This window comes from Moschus berezovskii, chromosome 6 (genome assembly GCF_049115385.1).
Source record: "Moschus berezovskii isolate FMDL1 chromosome 6, NW_MosBer_1.0, whole genome shotgun sequence".
In the NCBI taxonomy this organism is placed as follows: domain Eukaryota; kingdom Metazoa; phylum Chordata; class Mammalia; order Artiodactyla; family Moschidae; genus Moschus; species Moschus berezovskii.
Window position 1 is genome coordinate 79,302,187 of NC_142465.1, and position 17,048 is coordinate 79,319,234.

At 47.1% G+C, this 17,048-nt stretch overlaps 1 protein-coding gene and 1 pseudogene across 1 annotated transcript in view; one reads left to right on the top strand and one right to left on the bottom strand.

Moving 5' to 3' along the window:
* LOC129537174 (apolipoprotein L2-like) overlaps positions 1 to 14,717 on the top strand; it is a 39,703-nt gene extending 24,986 nt beyond the window's left edge. The window contains exons 3-5 of the mRNA XM_088837198.1: positions 2,918 to 3,025; positions 8,823 to 8,943; positions 12,911 to 14,717. Of these exons, the coding sequence (XP_088693324.1) occupies positions 2,995 to 3,025; positions 8,823 to 8,943; positions 12,911 to 13,772 (1,014 nt within the window). The 5' untranslated portion in view covers positions 2,918 to 2,994 and the 3' untranslated portion in view covers positions 13,773 to 14,717. The remainder of the gene's footprint in view (positions 1 to 2,917; positions 3,026 to 8,822; positions 8,944 to 12,910) is intronic.
* On the bottom strand, positions 6,984 to 8,324 carry LOC148777656 (zeta-crystallin-like; annotated as a pseudogene).
* Positions 14,718 to 17,048: the final 2,331 nt, after the last annotated feature.

Below are 17,048 nucleotides of genomic sequence, written 5' to 3' on the forward strand. Positions count from 1 at the left end.
TACCTTATATTTTTAAAAAAAGAAACAGAAAAGTTTAGATTTTTGTGTTATTTTAATACGTTTTTAGAGCTAACCTGTACCTTGTAGCTGCACATGCTTTTCAGAATAGCTTTCGTTTTTCCTGATGTTTCTAACTGGCCTCATTTTCACCCCTTGCTCTGTTTATCTCCAACATTTCCTCCCTTTCTTTCCAACTGTGCCTTGTATGATACCAAGTCCCCTGTCCCCACAGACTCTGGACTTCTTATCCCATTCTGGACTGCTTTCTCTCTAGGTCTGCTGCACACCCAGCTGGGATCCTTGGATTTCCTTTCCTCTGGGTTGACGTTTCTGATTCCTGGATCCCATGTCTATCTCTCTCATGGGTATCCTTTACCTTCCTCCATAATTATACAAACACACCACCTATTTTTTTTCCTACAACTCATTCTCAAGTAGGTTTCTGAAAAGTCTGGTGAAGGGTGAAGGCTGCTGTGAATATGGGATGGGATGCGGGGTTGGTGAGCTTGTCCCCTGTGCTCCCCTCGGCCCCCCGATCATCTTGCTCCCTCTCTGGGGCTCTGCCCGGCAGACCGTTCTTCTCTCCTGTGAACACGTTCCCTGTTTCTCTCTCTCTACTGTGCTCCTCTTCATTCAGCTACCACTTCTCCATCCAGTGAGTCTTCAGACATTTGTTAAAGACTCTGGTCTCCTATTGTCCCATGCTTGTTTTTATTAGCAGCAGAGGGAGGAGAGGCAGGCTATGGGTTCTTGACCCAGTGAGTGGGGTGGGACCAGTGTACCTAGGGCAAGACTTCTGACCTTAGGCGAGTCATGTAACATCTGTACTTCAGCTTCCTTATTTGTAAATGAGGATACACTGCTACACATCTCAAAGGCTAATAGAATAAAAAACAAGTTATCATTTGTAAAATTTCAGAGCAAATACCATTGCAAAGCAAAGACCACAAACACAGGTGACTCTTATCAGTAGCTGGTATTATAACTGTAAGTACCTCTACTATCATTTCAGTCAGGTCTCAGGAGGAGTAGTTGACAAAGGCTCTTTAGCTTTCTTGAAACAGTAGTTAAATGTCATCAACATTTGCTTTCCTTCCTCATCTCCCATGGGAAAATAATCACAAGCAGAACCAAAATAGATTTTTTATATATAAAAATCTGAACTGCTCTTTTTTTTGAAGAACACTGAGAATGGGAAACTGAAAGGATGGACACCCTAATGTATCATGTATCATGAGTGTGAACATAAATTGCTGCAATTTCTTCGCATAACAGTGTGTCTCTAGGTATGAATATTTTTTAGGTGCTGATGCCTTGTGGTCTAGCCTAGATAGCTAGATCCTCGATCCTCCATCCTAGATAGCTACATAGCTATAGCCTACTCCTAGATAGAACTTAAGGGAACAGTCTCAAATGTAGTTTCATACAAGGAGAATGTTCTTTACATTATTATTTGCATAAGGAATTAGAAACAACCTAAAGTCCAGTAGTCAGGGTAGGACAGCAGAGCAGACGTGGCACCAAAGGGGTCCTTAGCAGGCCAGGGCAGGGATATAAGAATTGGGGTGGGGACGATGGGACTCCAGGCCTTTGTGGGATAAAGGCTCTTGCAGAAGCAAGGAGGGCATGGGCTGTGGGAGCTGTATCACCAGGAACTTTATCAAGGCAAAGAGTTGAGCACAGGGAACAAGATATTATTTTGGAATGAAAGCACTCATTTAACCGATAAACATATATCCACAAATAAATATTTTTGTATATGAAAGGGAGTAGAACATGGTCATCACAAACCTGGGATTTGGATCAGAAAGACTCAGTTCAAGCCCAGGTTCTGGAATCAGCTTGAAAACTTAGGCTGAAGCAAATTCAGGTGAGCTTCAGGAGCCTGCACATCATAGATGGTGGATCAGTATTCAGTTCAGTTCAGTTCAGTTCAGTCACTCAGTCGTGTCCGACTCTCTGCGACCCCATGAATCACAGCACGCCAGGCCTCCCTGTCCATCACCAACTCCCGGAGTTCATTCAAACTCATGTCCATCCAGTTAGTGATGTCATCCAGCCATCTCATTCTCTGTCATCCCCTTCTCCTCCTGCCCCCAATCCCTCCCAGCATCAGAGTCTTTTCCAGTGAGTCAACTCTTCGCATGAGGTGGCCAAAGTATTGGAGTTTCAGCTTTAGCATCAGTCCTTCCAATGAACACCCAGGACTGATCTCCTTTAGAATGGACTGGTTGGATCTCCTTGCAGTCCAAGGGACTCTCAAGAGTCTTCTCCAGCACCACAGTTCAAAAGCATCAATTCTTCGGCGGTCAGCTTTCTTCACAGGCCAACTCTCACATCCGTACATGACCACGGATGTGGTCAACAATAGCCTTGACTAGACGGACCTTTGTTGGCAAAGTAATGTCTCTGCTTTTTAATATGCTATCTAGGTTGGTCATAAATTTCCTTCCAAGGAGTAAGCGTCTTTTAATTTCATGGCTGCAATCAGCATCTGCAGTGATTTTAGAGCCCAAAAAAATAAAGTATGACACTGTTTCCACAGCTATAACTAATTAGTAAACACACGTGTTCCCAGCCTCATGTAATTTCTAGATTGTTCCTTCCTATCTGTTCTTGTCTCTGATTTTATTGCTCCCATAAGTTTGCAGACGGGTGTCTCCTGTCTGATTACCTTCTCCCTGTGCTCCAACAGGAGAGCAGGACTCTGACTGGGGGGACTTGGGGAGGTGGGGATGAGTAACTTTCCTTAACTAATGACCTGCAGAGCCCAGGGGACAGAGAACCACAGTGCATTAAATTCCCAGTGGCACTGGTGGCCATCCCAGGGGAACTCACCAGAGACCTCACCACCCCCTGTTCCCTTCAGATACTTCTCACTCGTGATCGAGCCCACTTCTGTTTTCTCTTTCCCAAGGGTGAGGTCACACCTCCTTCCAGCCTGACGCAGACAAGAATCTGAAGGGAGATCTCTGAGACACGGCTGCTGCCACCATGAGCTCAGAAAACCTTGGAAAATGCTCAGGTAGGCAGCTGCCTTTTTTCTGGCCAGTTCCTGCATGTGACCCAGAATTGAGGGTGGTTCCTCCAGGCAGAGTTAACCTACAGAGGAGTCAAGAACCAAGAAGAGGATGGATAAGCATCCTGGAGCCCCCCAGAGGGGCCATGTGCAGTTCCCCCAACGGGAGTGTGCCCACAGAGCCTCTTTCCCAGCCCTCTCCTTAGGGAGCCACTTGCTAGGTGCTCACTTCCTCCCCTGCTGCCCTCTAGCAAGTGACCCAGAAATGAGGCCAGGACAGCCCATGGGGAGGGGGACAGCAGAGGGAGTCCCCAAGGCCAGGCAGGGCAGCGAGGGGAGGTCCCCCAGCATCCCTGGAGCTCCTCCTGCCCTCTCCCTTGGTTTGAGTCTCCTTCTGCTCCCAGACCCTGCGGCATCACCACAGACAACTTTCATCCAGCTCTTGCCCTGCCACCTGCCCAGCCGCTCTGCGAGGATCAGCGGACCCTGAACTGAACCGCAGTCTCACTTTTGTCACCTCCCACCTGGAGAGGAGGGGTGATGGGGTTTTACACAGGATCACGTCTGCCTCCACCCCTTCACTGCCCATCCTGAGTGTCTCTAATCAGCAAGGTGAAGCCTCTCACATGGTAGTCTTACTAAAAGGCAGGTGGCCCAAAACTCTTTCTTAAACTTAGATAGCATCGGTGTACGGAGATGGCGATGGCACCCCACTCCAGTACTCTTGCCTGGAAAATCCCATGGACGGAGGAGCCTGGTAGGCTGCAGTCCATGGGGTCGCGAAGAGTGGGACACGACTGAGCGACTTCACTTTCACTTTTCACTTTCATGCATTGGAGAAGGAAATGGCAACCCACTCCAGTGTTCTTGCCTGGAGAATCCCAGGGATGGGGGACCCTGGTGGGCTGCCGTCTATGGGTTCGCACAGAGTCGGACACGACTGAAGCGACTTAGCCACAGCAGCAGCAGCAGCAGCGGTTTATAACATTCTGTAAGTTTCACGTGTACAACATTATATTTCTACTTCTGTATATGCTACAGCGTGCTCACCACCAAAAATCACTTGCAAAAATCCCTCTAGGGGTACTGCATGGTAGAATGAAAAAATCACAGGAGTTTAAAATAAGGATTCAAGTCATATCCAAAAAATGTCTGATACCTGACCTTGGATTCCACCTCTGAGCTATCTGCTCACTGGTCTTGGGCTGTCCCTTATCCTGTCTGAGTCTCACTTTCCTCATCCGTGAAATAAGAAGAATGTATCTGTGTGTGCATGTACCAGGAAACACATTTCACATTGTGACCCAGCCCCACCCTCCATATATATTAATATATAATATATATATCCTAGTTGCCTATATACATATATATCCTAGTTGCCTATGTCTTACCTACAATTCCATAACCCCTGGGCTTCCCTGGTGGCTCAGACGGTGAAAGAATTTGCCTGCAATGCAGGAGACCCAGGTTCGATTCCTGGGTTGGGAAGATCCTCTGAAGAAAGAAATTGCAACCCACTCCAGTATTCTTACCAGGAGAACTTCATGGATAGAGGAGACTTGCAGGCTACTGTCCATGGGGTCACAAAGAGTTGGACAGGACTGAGCAACCAACACTGAGCAATTCCATAACCTCTAGATCCCTGAAATCACACAGGGATTTTGGTAACTCATTTGAGCAGTGATCTTGCTCTGCACTGATCTGAGGCTATTTATTGTTATTACATTCTTTATCACATTTAATGTGAATATTCTTTTGTTTCACTGCCAAAACATGAAAGCAGTCATTTATAGGGTGCTGCAGCAGCAGTAGCAGCAGCCAGTCTCTGCTACAAGTAGTAACTAACAAAACACATCCGTCGTATTCCTTCTATTTGTGTGTGTGTGTGCTCAGTTATTCAGTTGTGTCCGAATCTTTATGGCCTCATGGATTGTTGTCTGCCAGGCTCCTCTGTTCTTGGGATTTTCCAGGCAAGAATGCTGGAGTGGGTTGCCATCTGCTACTCCAGGGGATATTTCCGACCCAAGGATCGAACTCATGACTCTTGCATCTCCTGCACCGGCAGGCGAATTTTTACCACTGCATCACCTAGGAAGCCCTCCTTCTCTTTCTGAAGGTTTAACATTGTAGATTCCTGAAGACACCTAAATCCCAGGATTAGATAATTATTTCCGGAGGTTTGGAAGTCCAAGATCAAGGTAGTGGTGGCTTCTGGTGAGACCTCTCCTCCTGTCCTCACATGGCCTTTCCTCTGGGGGAGAGGGAAGGAACAGAGAGAGAATCTGGTGTCTCCTTTTCTAATAAAGACATTAAACTTACTGGGTTAGGGCTCCACACTTATGACCTCATTTTACCATAATTACCTCCTTAAAGGCTCAGTATTCAAATACAGTAACCAGGGGGTTAAATCTTCAACATATGAATTGGGGGGTGGGGGCAGAACAGTTCCATCCATAGCCCCAGGTGACTCTACCCAGAGTGCCCAAGTGATCGCTGCTCAAGTAAATGAATTTTAACTGCTGCTGCTGCTAAGTCGCTTCAGTCGTGTCTGACTCTGTGCAACCCCATAGACGGCAGTCCACCAGGCTCTGCCATCCCTGGGATTCTCCAGGCAACAACACCGGAGTGGCTTGCCATTTCCTTCTCCAGAATTTTAACTAATTTATACTAAATACCATTTTTTTTAATGTGCTGTAGAATTTATTGCAGATACCATGTTATGATAACAAAAGCAGATCATCCTTAAGGCATCAAATTTGTTTATTAATTTAAACAAAAATATATGATCCCTGTCACACAAAGAGATAATTTTAAATTTACTTTGAAGTTGAGCCAATCAATACATATATACTTGGAAACTATGCACCTAATGCGCTAAGTCCTTTCAGTCACATCTGACTCGTTGTGACCCCATGGACTATAACCCATCAGGCTCCTCTGTCCATGGGATTCTCCAGGCAAGAATACTGGAGTGGTTGCCATTCCCTTCTCCAGGGGATCCTCCCGACCCAGGAATCAAACCCACATCTCCTACATCTTCTGCATTGTCAGGCAGGTTCTTTGTCACCAGCACCACCTGGGAAGCCCAGCTGTGCTCCTAGTATCATATCATACCAGAGACAAGGCTGCTGTCCTCACAGAGTACATGGATCACTGGTAATCAATCCTTAACCTAGTGAATAGCATAAAATATTGGGGAATATTGGAAAGCGAACAGATTTCTCTGGACACTGTTTATCTTGCCCCTCTGAGAGACTTGTAGATCTAGATGCGATTACTTTGGAAAAGAGGTCTTGTTTAGTTCAGAGAATCATCAAAGAGTACAATATAGTTGTGGGCTAATTAGAGACTAAAGAAACTTTATAAGGAGAAGTAGGCTTGGAAATCAAGCAGTCCTCTAAGCATCAGTGATTTCTGTAATGTCCTCCAATGCCAAGTGACCACTAGCCTCCTATTTCCCATTTTGATGATTCCTTGATGAGAGGTAGAAGGCATAAAGAATATTGCCAGCTATAAAATAAACTACACTCCAATGCCTATGGAGAAGGCAATGGCAACCCACTGCAGTATCTTGCCTGGAAAATCCCATGGACGGAGGAGCATGGTAGGCTGCAGTCCATGGGGTCACGAAGAGTCAGACACAACTGAGCGACTTTACTTTCACTTTTCACTTTCATGCATTGGAGAAGGAAATGGCAACCCACTCCAGTGCTCTTGCCTGGAGAATCCCAGGGACGGCGGAGCCTGGTGGGCTGCCGTCTCTGGAGTCGCACAGAGTCAGACACGACTGAAGCGACTTAGCAGCAGCAGCAGCAGCCAATGCCTATGATTGCTAAAAAGAAATATTTTTTTTTAAATAGAAGAAACTCACTGAATCAAATGAATGCTAAGCAGAGCCAACACAGTATACTCAAAACTGAGGTAAGAAACCTCTAATTACACAGGAAATCAATACAAGGATTAATCATTTTAAGAGAAGAATCATTTTCCCATAGCCCCACAGCTATGAATGATATCTTCATGAGCCGGGGCTGCCTTCTCCAGGGAATACTGGGGACCTATTACTGAACTGTGGTGTTGGAGAAGACTCTTGAGAGTCCCTTGGACTGCAAGGAGATCCAACCAGTCCATTCTAAAGGAGATCAGTCCTGGTTGTTCATCGGAAGGACTGATGCTAAAGCTGAAACTCCAATACTTTGGCCACCTCATGCGAAGAGTTGACTCACTGGAAAAGACTCTGATGCTGGGAGGGATTGGGGGCAGGAGGAGAAGGGGACGACAGAGAATGAGATGGCTGGATAGCATCACTGACTGGATGGACATGAGTTTGAGTGAACTCCGGGAGTTGGTGATGGACAGGGAGGCCTGGCGTGCTGTGATTCATGGGGTCGCGGAGAGTCGGACATGACTGAGCGACTGAACTGAACTGATTACTGGTCTCAACCAACTAATTTCCCTCCCGGCTTGGAGGGCTGCTGCAAACTGCTCAAGTGCCTCCTTGGAGAATGAATGGAGAGCTTCTCCTTTTATGCTAGATTCCTTTGTCATGGATCCCGTGGGTTTATTTCAATAGGACCTCTGCAGCCAACAACTATTACTCACCCTCCATGTGACAAAAAATTCAAATCATCACTAAGATTATTAGCAAACATTTCAATAATCACATCAACTTTTTTTCACCAACAGATTTCTTAATTTTATCAATACAATTAGCTTCTTTGTGATTAAGCACTTCGTGGGCTCCATTTGGAAAGCAATCTTTTGTTTTTCCTCGGTAGTAGCTGTGCCCCAAATTTTTTAAGCCATAAGTTCTAACCATTTGGCATGCTGCTCTTCCAGCTCCTCCACTAGCCCCAGAACACTTCCTCCAGCTTTGACAGGCACTGTGGAGCAGACTCAATAAGCAGTAAAACACGAGATCCTGATGGCAGCTCCTTGTTTAAAATCCAGTTTTTTCTGGCAGCGTGTGAACAGTATGATGGGCTCCCAGAGCATTCTAGGCGTAGCCCCCAGAGATCGTCCTGGTAGTGAATGTCACCTTTCTTGAAAGCAGATACATTCTCTCCAGCAGCTTCTACTATTCCAGCCACATCTCAGCTAGGAGTATAAGGTAGAAATGGTTTTCTACTGTGAGTGCCAGAGCAGACATATGCGTCCACTGGGTTTATACCACATGCTTGGACTTTGTTAGAACCTGGTGGTCTTTCAGAATTGGTACAGCAACATCCAACTGGAGTTTCAGCACTTCGGGTCCACCAAATTCAAAAACTCAAATAGCTCTCACCAACTTCTGTCCTGTCACCATACTGATCTAGATACCTGTTCTAGGCTGGAAAATCAAAATCTGCAAGTCCTCCCCCATATTCCACAAGGTTTAAAAAAAAAAAAAAAGCTACCACCACACATTTTTCTGGGCTTTTCCGGTGACTCAGACAGTAAAGAATCTGCCTGCAACATACGAGACCTGGATTTGATCCCTGGGTCAGGAAGATCCCCTGGAGGAGGGAATGGCTACCCACTCCAGTATTTTTGTCTGAAGAATTCCATCGACAGAGGAGCCTGGTGGGCTATAGTTCTTCAGTTCAGTTCAGTTCAGTTCAGTCGCTCAGTCGTGTCCGACTCTCCGCGACCCCATGAATCACAGCACGCCAGGCCTCCCTGTCCATCACCAACTCCCGGAGTTCACTCAAACTCATGTCCACAGAGTCGGTGGGGTCGCAAAAAATCAAAGACTGCTGAGCTACAAACACTTTCCCTTTTTCACTTCACAAGTTCTAACATTATTCCCTTTCCTTTCATTTAGATATTGAGATCTTTTTTGAGGATGTTGTTGAGTGTCTCTGGGACATACTGAGCAGAGAGGAACTGCTACTCCTGCTGACTGAATTCCTGAAGAAAATTAAGGCTAAGGCTGGTTTGTCCAGGTAACCTGCACAGGTGTATCAGGAAGGTCACCCACACCCCGAAGCACCAGGCTAGTTTCCTCCTGGCAGGCTCATCTCCTCCAAGGAGGACCATATGGTGGGGCTGAGGATGATCCTTCTCAACATCTCACGAGGAATATTTCCTCCATGTCATTTGCTGGCAGTGAACAACCTTGAATTGAGAAAAGATGAAACCTGCAAGAAAGGAGCAGGTTATGTGACCTTGGACATGTTACTGAACTACTCTCTGCTTTTGTTTCTTCATCTGTCCAGTTAAACTGTGAGGACACCGAGATCATGCATGCAATGAGCTTCCCATAATGACTGACACAGAGTAGGTGTTCAGTCAATATTAACATTTTAAAAACTTGTTGGGAAGAGACAGGGGCCAAGAGTCTTCTTTCTGGTGATGAAAATCAAGCAGAATTTCCTTCGGGGCAAGTCAGAAAATTCTGACGCCATCGTTTGTATTGCTCAGGCTTCTGCCTAGAGCCTTTCTACTCCCCATCTTAGGAATTGTACCAAACGATTGTATCAAACCAAACAGCAGGATCCTGCTGGCCCATAAGGCAGAGAGGCTAGAGAGGAACTGGCTGGAACTGGTGGGATCCTGGATCTAGTCCTGCCCAACTCTGGGGCTCTGGGCTTATATGTTAGAGTCTCAGACTTGCCTCTGTCCAGTGGGAACAGCAATTCAGTCTGATGGACTATGCTCATGGCCTCAGAGTGAACTGTAGGGTTAGAGGCGAGAAGCAAGGACCAGGGAGGCCTGGGCCAGGGTCAGACCCAGGGGTCAGGGTGGAGCAGAGGGTCCAGGTTGGAGGACTAGTAGGCAGGCTTGGGCAGCAGGGCCAGGACTAGAGTGAAGAGAGTCGGCCCTGAGGACACAGGACTGAAGGGGCTGTGACCCTAGCAGAGGTCCCCTGAGTGGGAGGGAGGACATTCTTCCCTCCCTGACGGGATCCCCTCATGCTGGGCTAGAGGGCCCTGGGTGACCGTGTCTGTACACCCTGCCTGGGACCTGGCTTCTCACTCCATCTGGGACCCTCTTCTAGTCTACGTGGAGCCACCCTGAGAGTGGAAGGCCGTGTGGCTCAGTGAGCCCTCCAGGGTCACAATGAGTGGCTGCGATTGTGTGTCATTTGAGGGATTCTGAGGAGCCTCATGCATCCCCAACAAGAGGAAAACACTTCCTCCCCCATATATGTAAGTGCAGGTCTCTTCAGGCTCAGCCATTCAGATGGGTGTTTCCTCAAGTCTTTTGAATCTTTAGAGGATCCACAAAATTCCACATCACCTTGGTGTGCAGGCTCATGAGGCTGTCACAAATTAACATGTGACCCCTGAGAGGTCAGGGGTGCTGGGTGCTGGGTCAGGAGTCAGTGAGGTGGGCTTCAGAGGCCAGGGGAACCAACAGCACATCTCCTGATTTCCAGGCAGTTGGGTCAGTGGATGGACTCAGGGACCTTCTTCTGGGAAGGTCAAGGGCACAAGCCTTAGAAGACAGCAGATGGCAGACTAAATGACTGTTATGATGCCTTCTAGTTCTGACTTCGGGTTTTTTTTTTTTTTTCTACAAACTCTAAGTCACAGAGACAGCCAGTCTGCAAAGGGTGAGGGCACAGTACCCAGGACTATGCTTTCATTTGAACCAATGGCAAATTTAGGGGATCCCCAAAACCACCCTCAGGTTTGAGAATTCCCTGTAGAACAGACAGGACTCACTGAAAGCCATCCTGATCCCAGTGTATTACAGGAAGCCTGTGGGTTTTCATCAGTCACAGGGCAGAGTCTGGGCGGATTTCACACCCGAAGCTTCTATTGTCGCCAGGATACGTTACCGTTCTGGAACTTGGTGTATGGCAGGGCACATGGACCACTACCTTCCAGGGACACTCACCCATTTAAAAAAAAAATTATCCTGACTTGTGGTCTCCAGCTCCTCCCAGAGGTCAGACTAATGTCTTAGAGTCCAGCTCCTTCAGAGGTCAGAACTGATACCACATGACCCAGAGGCCCCATCATACATCTCATCAGACTGTCCAGTGGCAAGAGGCCCAGGCAGATGAGAACATTCATATCAGCCAGAATATTCTAGAGGCTTACGGACCACTTCCCTGTAGCCAAGGGCAAAGAAATGTTGACTCCCCACTACACACTGAGGCCCTTGAATATAAGTTTTCTGCCCCAATCCCACTTTTCTTTATTTGTGGAGTTCCCAACCTACCAACTCTTTGGAAGTGATGATGTTGACCTGTCTATGAGGCGTCTTTACCAAATATCTATATTTTTCTTTTTGGCTGAGCCACGTGGTTTGTGTGATTCTAGTTTCACAATCAGGGATTGAGTCATATCCTGGGCAGTGAGGGTGCAGAGACCTAACCTCTGGACCACCAGGGAATTCCATCAAATACCTCTCTTAACTTACCAGAATCCTAAGGTGACATTTGCTTATCTGTTCCAGGATTAAATGGGGCTTCTCTGGTGGCTCAGATGGTAAAGAGTCTACCCACAATGCGGGAGACCTGGGATCAATCCCTGGGTCAATAAGATCCCCTGGAGAAGGAAATGGCAATCCTCTCCAGTATTCTTGCCTGGGAAATCCCATGGACAGAGGAGCCAGGCAGACTACAGTCTATGGGGTCTCAAAGAGTCAGACATGACTGAGCGACTTCACTTTCTTTCTTTCCAGGATTGAATAAGTATATGAAGCATCTACAAGGTACAAAACCTGTGTTTAATGTTGAAAGAGAAAATTTTACATTTGTAAAAATTCTTTTCTAATAGATTTATAATGCTAAATCCATATTTATGCAGAATAGACATTCAGTTCCGTCGCTCAGTTGTGTCCAACCCTTTACGACCCCATGAATCACAGCACTCAAAGTCTCTCTGTCCATCACCAACTCCCGAAGTTCACTCAAATTCATGTCCATCCAGTCGGTGATGCCATCCAGCCATCTCATTCTCTGTCGTCCCCTTCTCCTCCTGCCCCCAATCCCTCCCAGCATCAGAGTCTTTTCCAGTGAGTCAACTCTTCGCATGAGGTGGCCAAAGTATTGGAGTTTCAGCTTTAGCATCAGTCCTTCCAATGAACACCCAGGACTGATCTCCTTTAGAATGGACTGGTTGGATCTCCTTGCAGTCCAAGGGACTCTCAAGAGTCTTCTCCACCACCACAGTTCAAAAGCATCAATTCTTCGGTGATCAGCTTTCTTCACAGTCCAACCCTCACATCCATACATGACCACTGGAAAAACCATAGCCTTGACTAGACAGACCTTTGTTGGCAAAGTAATGTCTCTGCTTTCTAACATGCTATCTAGGTTGGTCATAACTTTCCTTCCAAGGAGTAAGCGTCTTTTAATTTCATGGCTGTAATTAGCAACTGCAGTGATTTTGGAGCCCAGAAACATAAAGTCTGACACTGTTTCCACTGTTTCCCCATCTATTTCCCATGAAGTGATGGGACCAGATGCCATGATCTTAGTTTTCTGAATGTTGAGCTTCAAGCCAACTTTTTCACTCTCCTCTTTCACTTTCATCAAGAGACTTTGAGTTCCTCTTCACTTTCTGCCATAAGGGTGGTGTCATCTGCATATCTGAGGTTATTGATATTTCTCCCAGTAATTTTGATTCCAGCTTGTGCTTCTTCCAGCCCAGTGTTCCTCATGATGTACTCTGCATGTAAGTTAAATAAGCAGGGTGACAATATACAGCCTTGACGTATTCCTTTTCCTATTTGGAACCAGTCTGTTGTTCCATGTCCAGTTCTAACTGTTGCTTCCTGACCTGCATATAGGTTTCTCAAGAGGCAGGTCAGGTGTTCTGGTATTCCCTATCTCTTTCAGAATGTTCCACAGTTTATTGAGATCCACACAGTCAAAGGCTTTGGCATAGTCAGTATGGAACCTATTTTGCAGACAAACAAACTGCCTTTCTGATCCCTTGACCTTCATTGTCACAGGCAAGATGTGGTTGCACTCCACAAATATCTAAACGAATTGAAAGGAGACTTGATCGGGAAGGACCAGGAAACACTCACAAAAGGGCAGCTGGACAGGAAGAGGTTTCTGAAGAAGTTTCCTCGGGTGAAGCAGCAGCTGGAGGAGCGCATAAGGAAGCTCCACGAGCTCGCAGACAAAGTTGACAAGGACCACAAGGAGTACACCATCTCCAACGTGGTGGCCCACACCACTGGCGCTATATCGGGCGCCCTGACCCTCCTTGGCCTGGCTCTGGCACCCGTGACGGTGGGGGGCAGTCTGGCACTCTCGGCCGCTGGGTTAGGGCTGGGAGCAGCAGCTGCTGTGTCAACTGTGTCCACCAGTTACAGGGAAAATGCAAGCAGGTCAGCGGCCGAAACCGAAGCCATTGGCCTGATGTCAACTGGCATCAGGAAATGGAAGGTGCTCCTAGAGGTACTCAGGAGCAACCCCCGAATTGTTGATTCAACAGAGAAATTGGCAAAAGCTGTGCGACACATTAAAAAATATATACGTGCCATGGAAACAGGCAAAGACAACCCTGAATTTGCAGCCGATGTAGGCGACTACTTGGGCCCTGGGAAAATCATAGTTCCAGGCACCCGGCTGGTAAAGAAGGCCTGTTCTGTTACCATGGCTCCGGCAGCTGTCACAGGAGCCAGGATCATGGGTACAGCCACCGCAGGTGTCCTCCTCCTGGTGGATGTGGGCTTCCTAGTGAAGGAGTCAATGCACTTGCATAATGGTGCAAAGGCAGAGTCTGCTGAAAATCTGAGGCAGTTGGCAAGGGAGCTGGAGAGCAATTTGCAGGAGCTCAACAAGATGTATGAACTCTTGCAGTAGGGCCTGACTCAGCCACTCCCAGCACAGTGCAGGGATCAGGAGACACATGGGTCAAGGTGCAGAGGTACCTTGTTAGAGAAAAAAAGGAGAGGGAGGGAAAAATTTCGGAGCTGAGTATCAGGAATTTGGGGTTTCTGCAGCTGAGCACAGCAGGGGAGGGATGGATGTTGGTCCTGGCTCGGGGAGAGTGAAGGAAGGAGCCTGGAGCCTGGATTGAGGGAAGAGGGGGAACTAGAGAAGGGTGGGGCTGGGGGGAGAGAAACCACTTTTTTCCCTCATACTATGAAATTTTATTTTGAAGAATAGCCGATTAACAATGTTGTGATGGTTTCAGGTGAACAGTGAAGGGACTCAGCCAAACATATACCTGCATCCATTCTCCCCAAACCCCCTCCCATCAGAAACCACTTATTTTGAACTAAAGAAGTCACCGGGGGCAGAATAAAGGGAGAGGCAGGGGAACTAGCAATGAAAGACCAGGAACATGAACAGGTTGAAAATGAGAGAGAGTTAGGATTGTTGGAATCCAGAAGTAGCAGGGGCTCCTCTATCACCCTCACCAGGGTCTGATGCCCCAGCAAGAAGAGTCTCCCCCTGTTGGTGGCCTCTAGCCCTACTTCTCTGGCATCAACTCACCTTTGATCCCAGCAGCTTATCTTAATTAGCCAGTGACTTCTTTTGCTTGCTTGTTTCTTTAATTGAAGTTCAGTTGATTTACAATATTGTATTAGTTCCAGACATACAGGAAAATGTTTCAGTTATCACATATCTATGTATATATCTGTTCTTTTTAATTTTTTCGTTACAGATTATTACAAGATACTGAATATTTTCCCCTGTGCTATACATTAAGTCCTTGGGGGTCTTTTAACTCTGTTTTATGTATGGCAATGTGCATCCTTTAACCCCATACTCCTAATTTACCCCTCCCCCTTTGGTGACAATAAATTTGTTTTCTGTGACTCAGTCTGTTTTGATTTGTTAGTAAGTTCATTTGTATTCCTTTTTTTTTTCTTTATTTTTGGCCATGCCAAGCAGCTTTTGGGATCTCAGTTCCCTGACCAGGGAATGAACAGGGCTTCCCTGGTGACTCAGCTGGTAAAGAGTCCACCTGCAATGAGGGAGACCTGGGTTTGATTCCTGGGTTGGGAAGATCCCCTGGACAAGGGAAAGGCTACCCATTCCAGTATTCTGGCCTGGAGAATTCCATGGACTGTATAGTCCATGGGGTCAAAAAGCGTAGGACACGATGAAACGACTTTCACTTTCAATTTCACAGCAGTAAAAATACCAAATTCTAAGCCCTAGGCCACCAAGGTACTCCCTGTGCTATTTTTCAGGTCCTCCATATAAGTGAGATCATATATTTGTCTTTTCTGTCTCAGTTACTTCACTTAGTATGATCACCTCTAGATCCATACACACTACTACAGATGGCATGATTTAATTCTTTTATGGCTGAGTGCTATTCCACTGCATGGATGTGCCACACTGCTTTTATTCCTTTGTCTATTGACAGACACTAAGTTACTTCCATGTCTTTCTATTGTACATAGTGCTGCTAGGAACACTGAAGTGCATGTATCTGTTTGAATTGGAGCTTTTGTCTTTTCCAGATATATGCCCTTAAGTGGGATTGCTGGATCACACGATAGTTTTATTTCTGGTTTTTAAGAAACTTCCATACTGTTTTCCATAGCGGCTTCCCCAATTTATATTCCCACCAGCAGTGTAGGAGGCTTCCCTTTTCTCCACATATTCTCCAAAATTGTTTATTTGTAGACTTTAAGACGATGGCCCTTCTGACTGGTAGGGGGTGATACCTTATTGTAGTTTTGATTAGCATTTCTCTAATTATTAGCAATATTGAGCATCTTTACTTATTCCTGTTGGCCATCTGTATGTCTTCATGAAGAATGGTCTATGTAGATCTTCAGGCAGTGACTTCTTGATGACGATGGTGAATATAATGGTGGTGGCCGCGGTGGTGATAACACAGTGGTTGGAACAGCTAACAAATTACAAGGTGCTGTTTGGGTCCGGAGTGCACTGAGAGATCAGTGCACTGGTCTGAAAATTCCCATGAAATTCCAGACATTGTGCAGTAACAGAGGATGATTTGGAAAAAGCAAAAAGAAAGAAAGAAAAATGAAACCAGTTGGCTGCAACATGTCAAGGAACTTCGGGGTGTGTCAAGGAGATCACATGCCTGGGGCAAACAGACGTAGCCCATGGGACATCCAGGGGAGCCCGTGTCATCTGACTTGGGCTGAGCACGGGGATACTCCTCCTCCAGCCCCGGGGACAAGGATGGACACAGGGCACCCGAGGGTGATTGAGGGCAGAGGGCTTGTGTACAGGTGTGAGAGAGGGTCAGCCGTAAACAGAGGGGAGAGAGAGACAGCACACGCCTCACCCAGGCTGCCTTCACATTTCACCAGGACTCCTACAGGAACTTCCAGAACCATCTTCCTGTGTTTACCTTGGGCCACTGCCCCTGCCCCCACCCGTCTGTTCCCCGTGTGGCTAGAATGACCCTTAAAAATATCGACCTTAGCAGCACCCGCTTCCAGCTCTTCCCTGGCACCCATGACTCTGAGCACAGATGCCCAAAGCCTCCCGGTGTAATAGGGGCAGGGTCCTACAGCCGTTAGCTCGAGACAGTTAGGAGACTGTCAGCAGGAGACCTGGGAGCAGGGTAGTTGCAGGTCCCACCCCACCAATAGTCAGCCTGGCAGCGGTGTCCCCTCAATGCGGAGTGTGGTAAGAGGCCGATGGCCACCTTCTCCCCACCCCTCCAGGCCTTCCAGCCTCAGGCCTGAAGGTGAGCTGGAGGGTGGGGAACAGGCTGGGGATGGTGACCTGCAGAGTTCCAGAGCCCTTGCTTGGCCGCCCACTGGCTGGGCCCATCCTTGAGAAGACAGTGAACCTCTCATCCATCCCCACTTCTGAGCCCTGAGGTGGTGGAGGTCTCCATGGGTCCCAGTCCACAGAGGCCTCAGCAACTGGAATAATTGGACACTGTCATTAAGGTGACAGCTTTAACCAGCTTCAGTCACTCCATTCAAGTTCCAAGAACTGGTCCAGCTGAGGTCAGTTGTCGATTCTGAGGAGGTGCCAGAGGTCAGGGTTAAGTGGCAACGACATTGCCCGGCATTGCTTCAAGTCCATTCTATGGCGGGGGCTGTTCTCTAAGAAGGGCAACAGCTGAGGGCTAGGGATTAGCCTGAAGGGCATTTGCTACAACACATGTCCCTATGGATCCCATGCAACTGT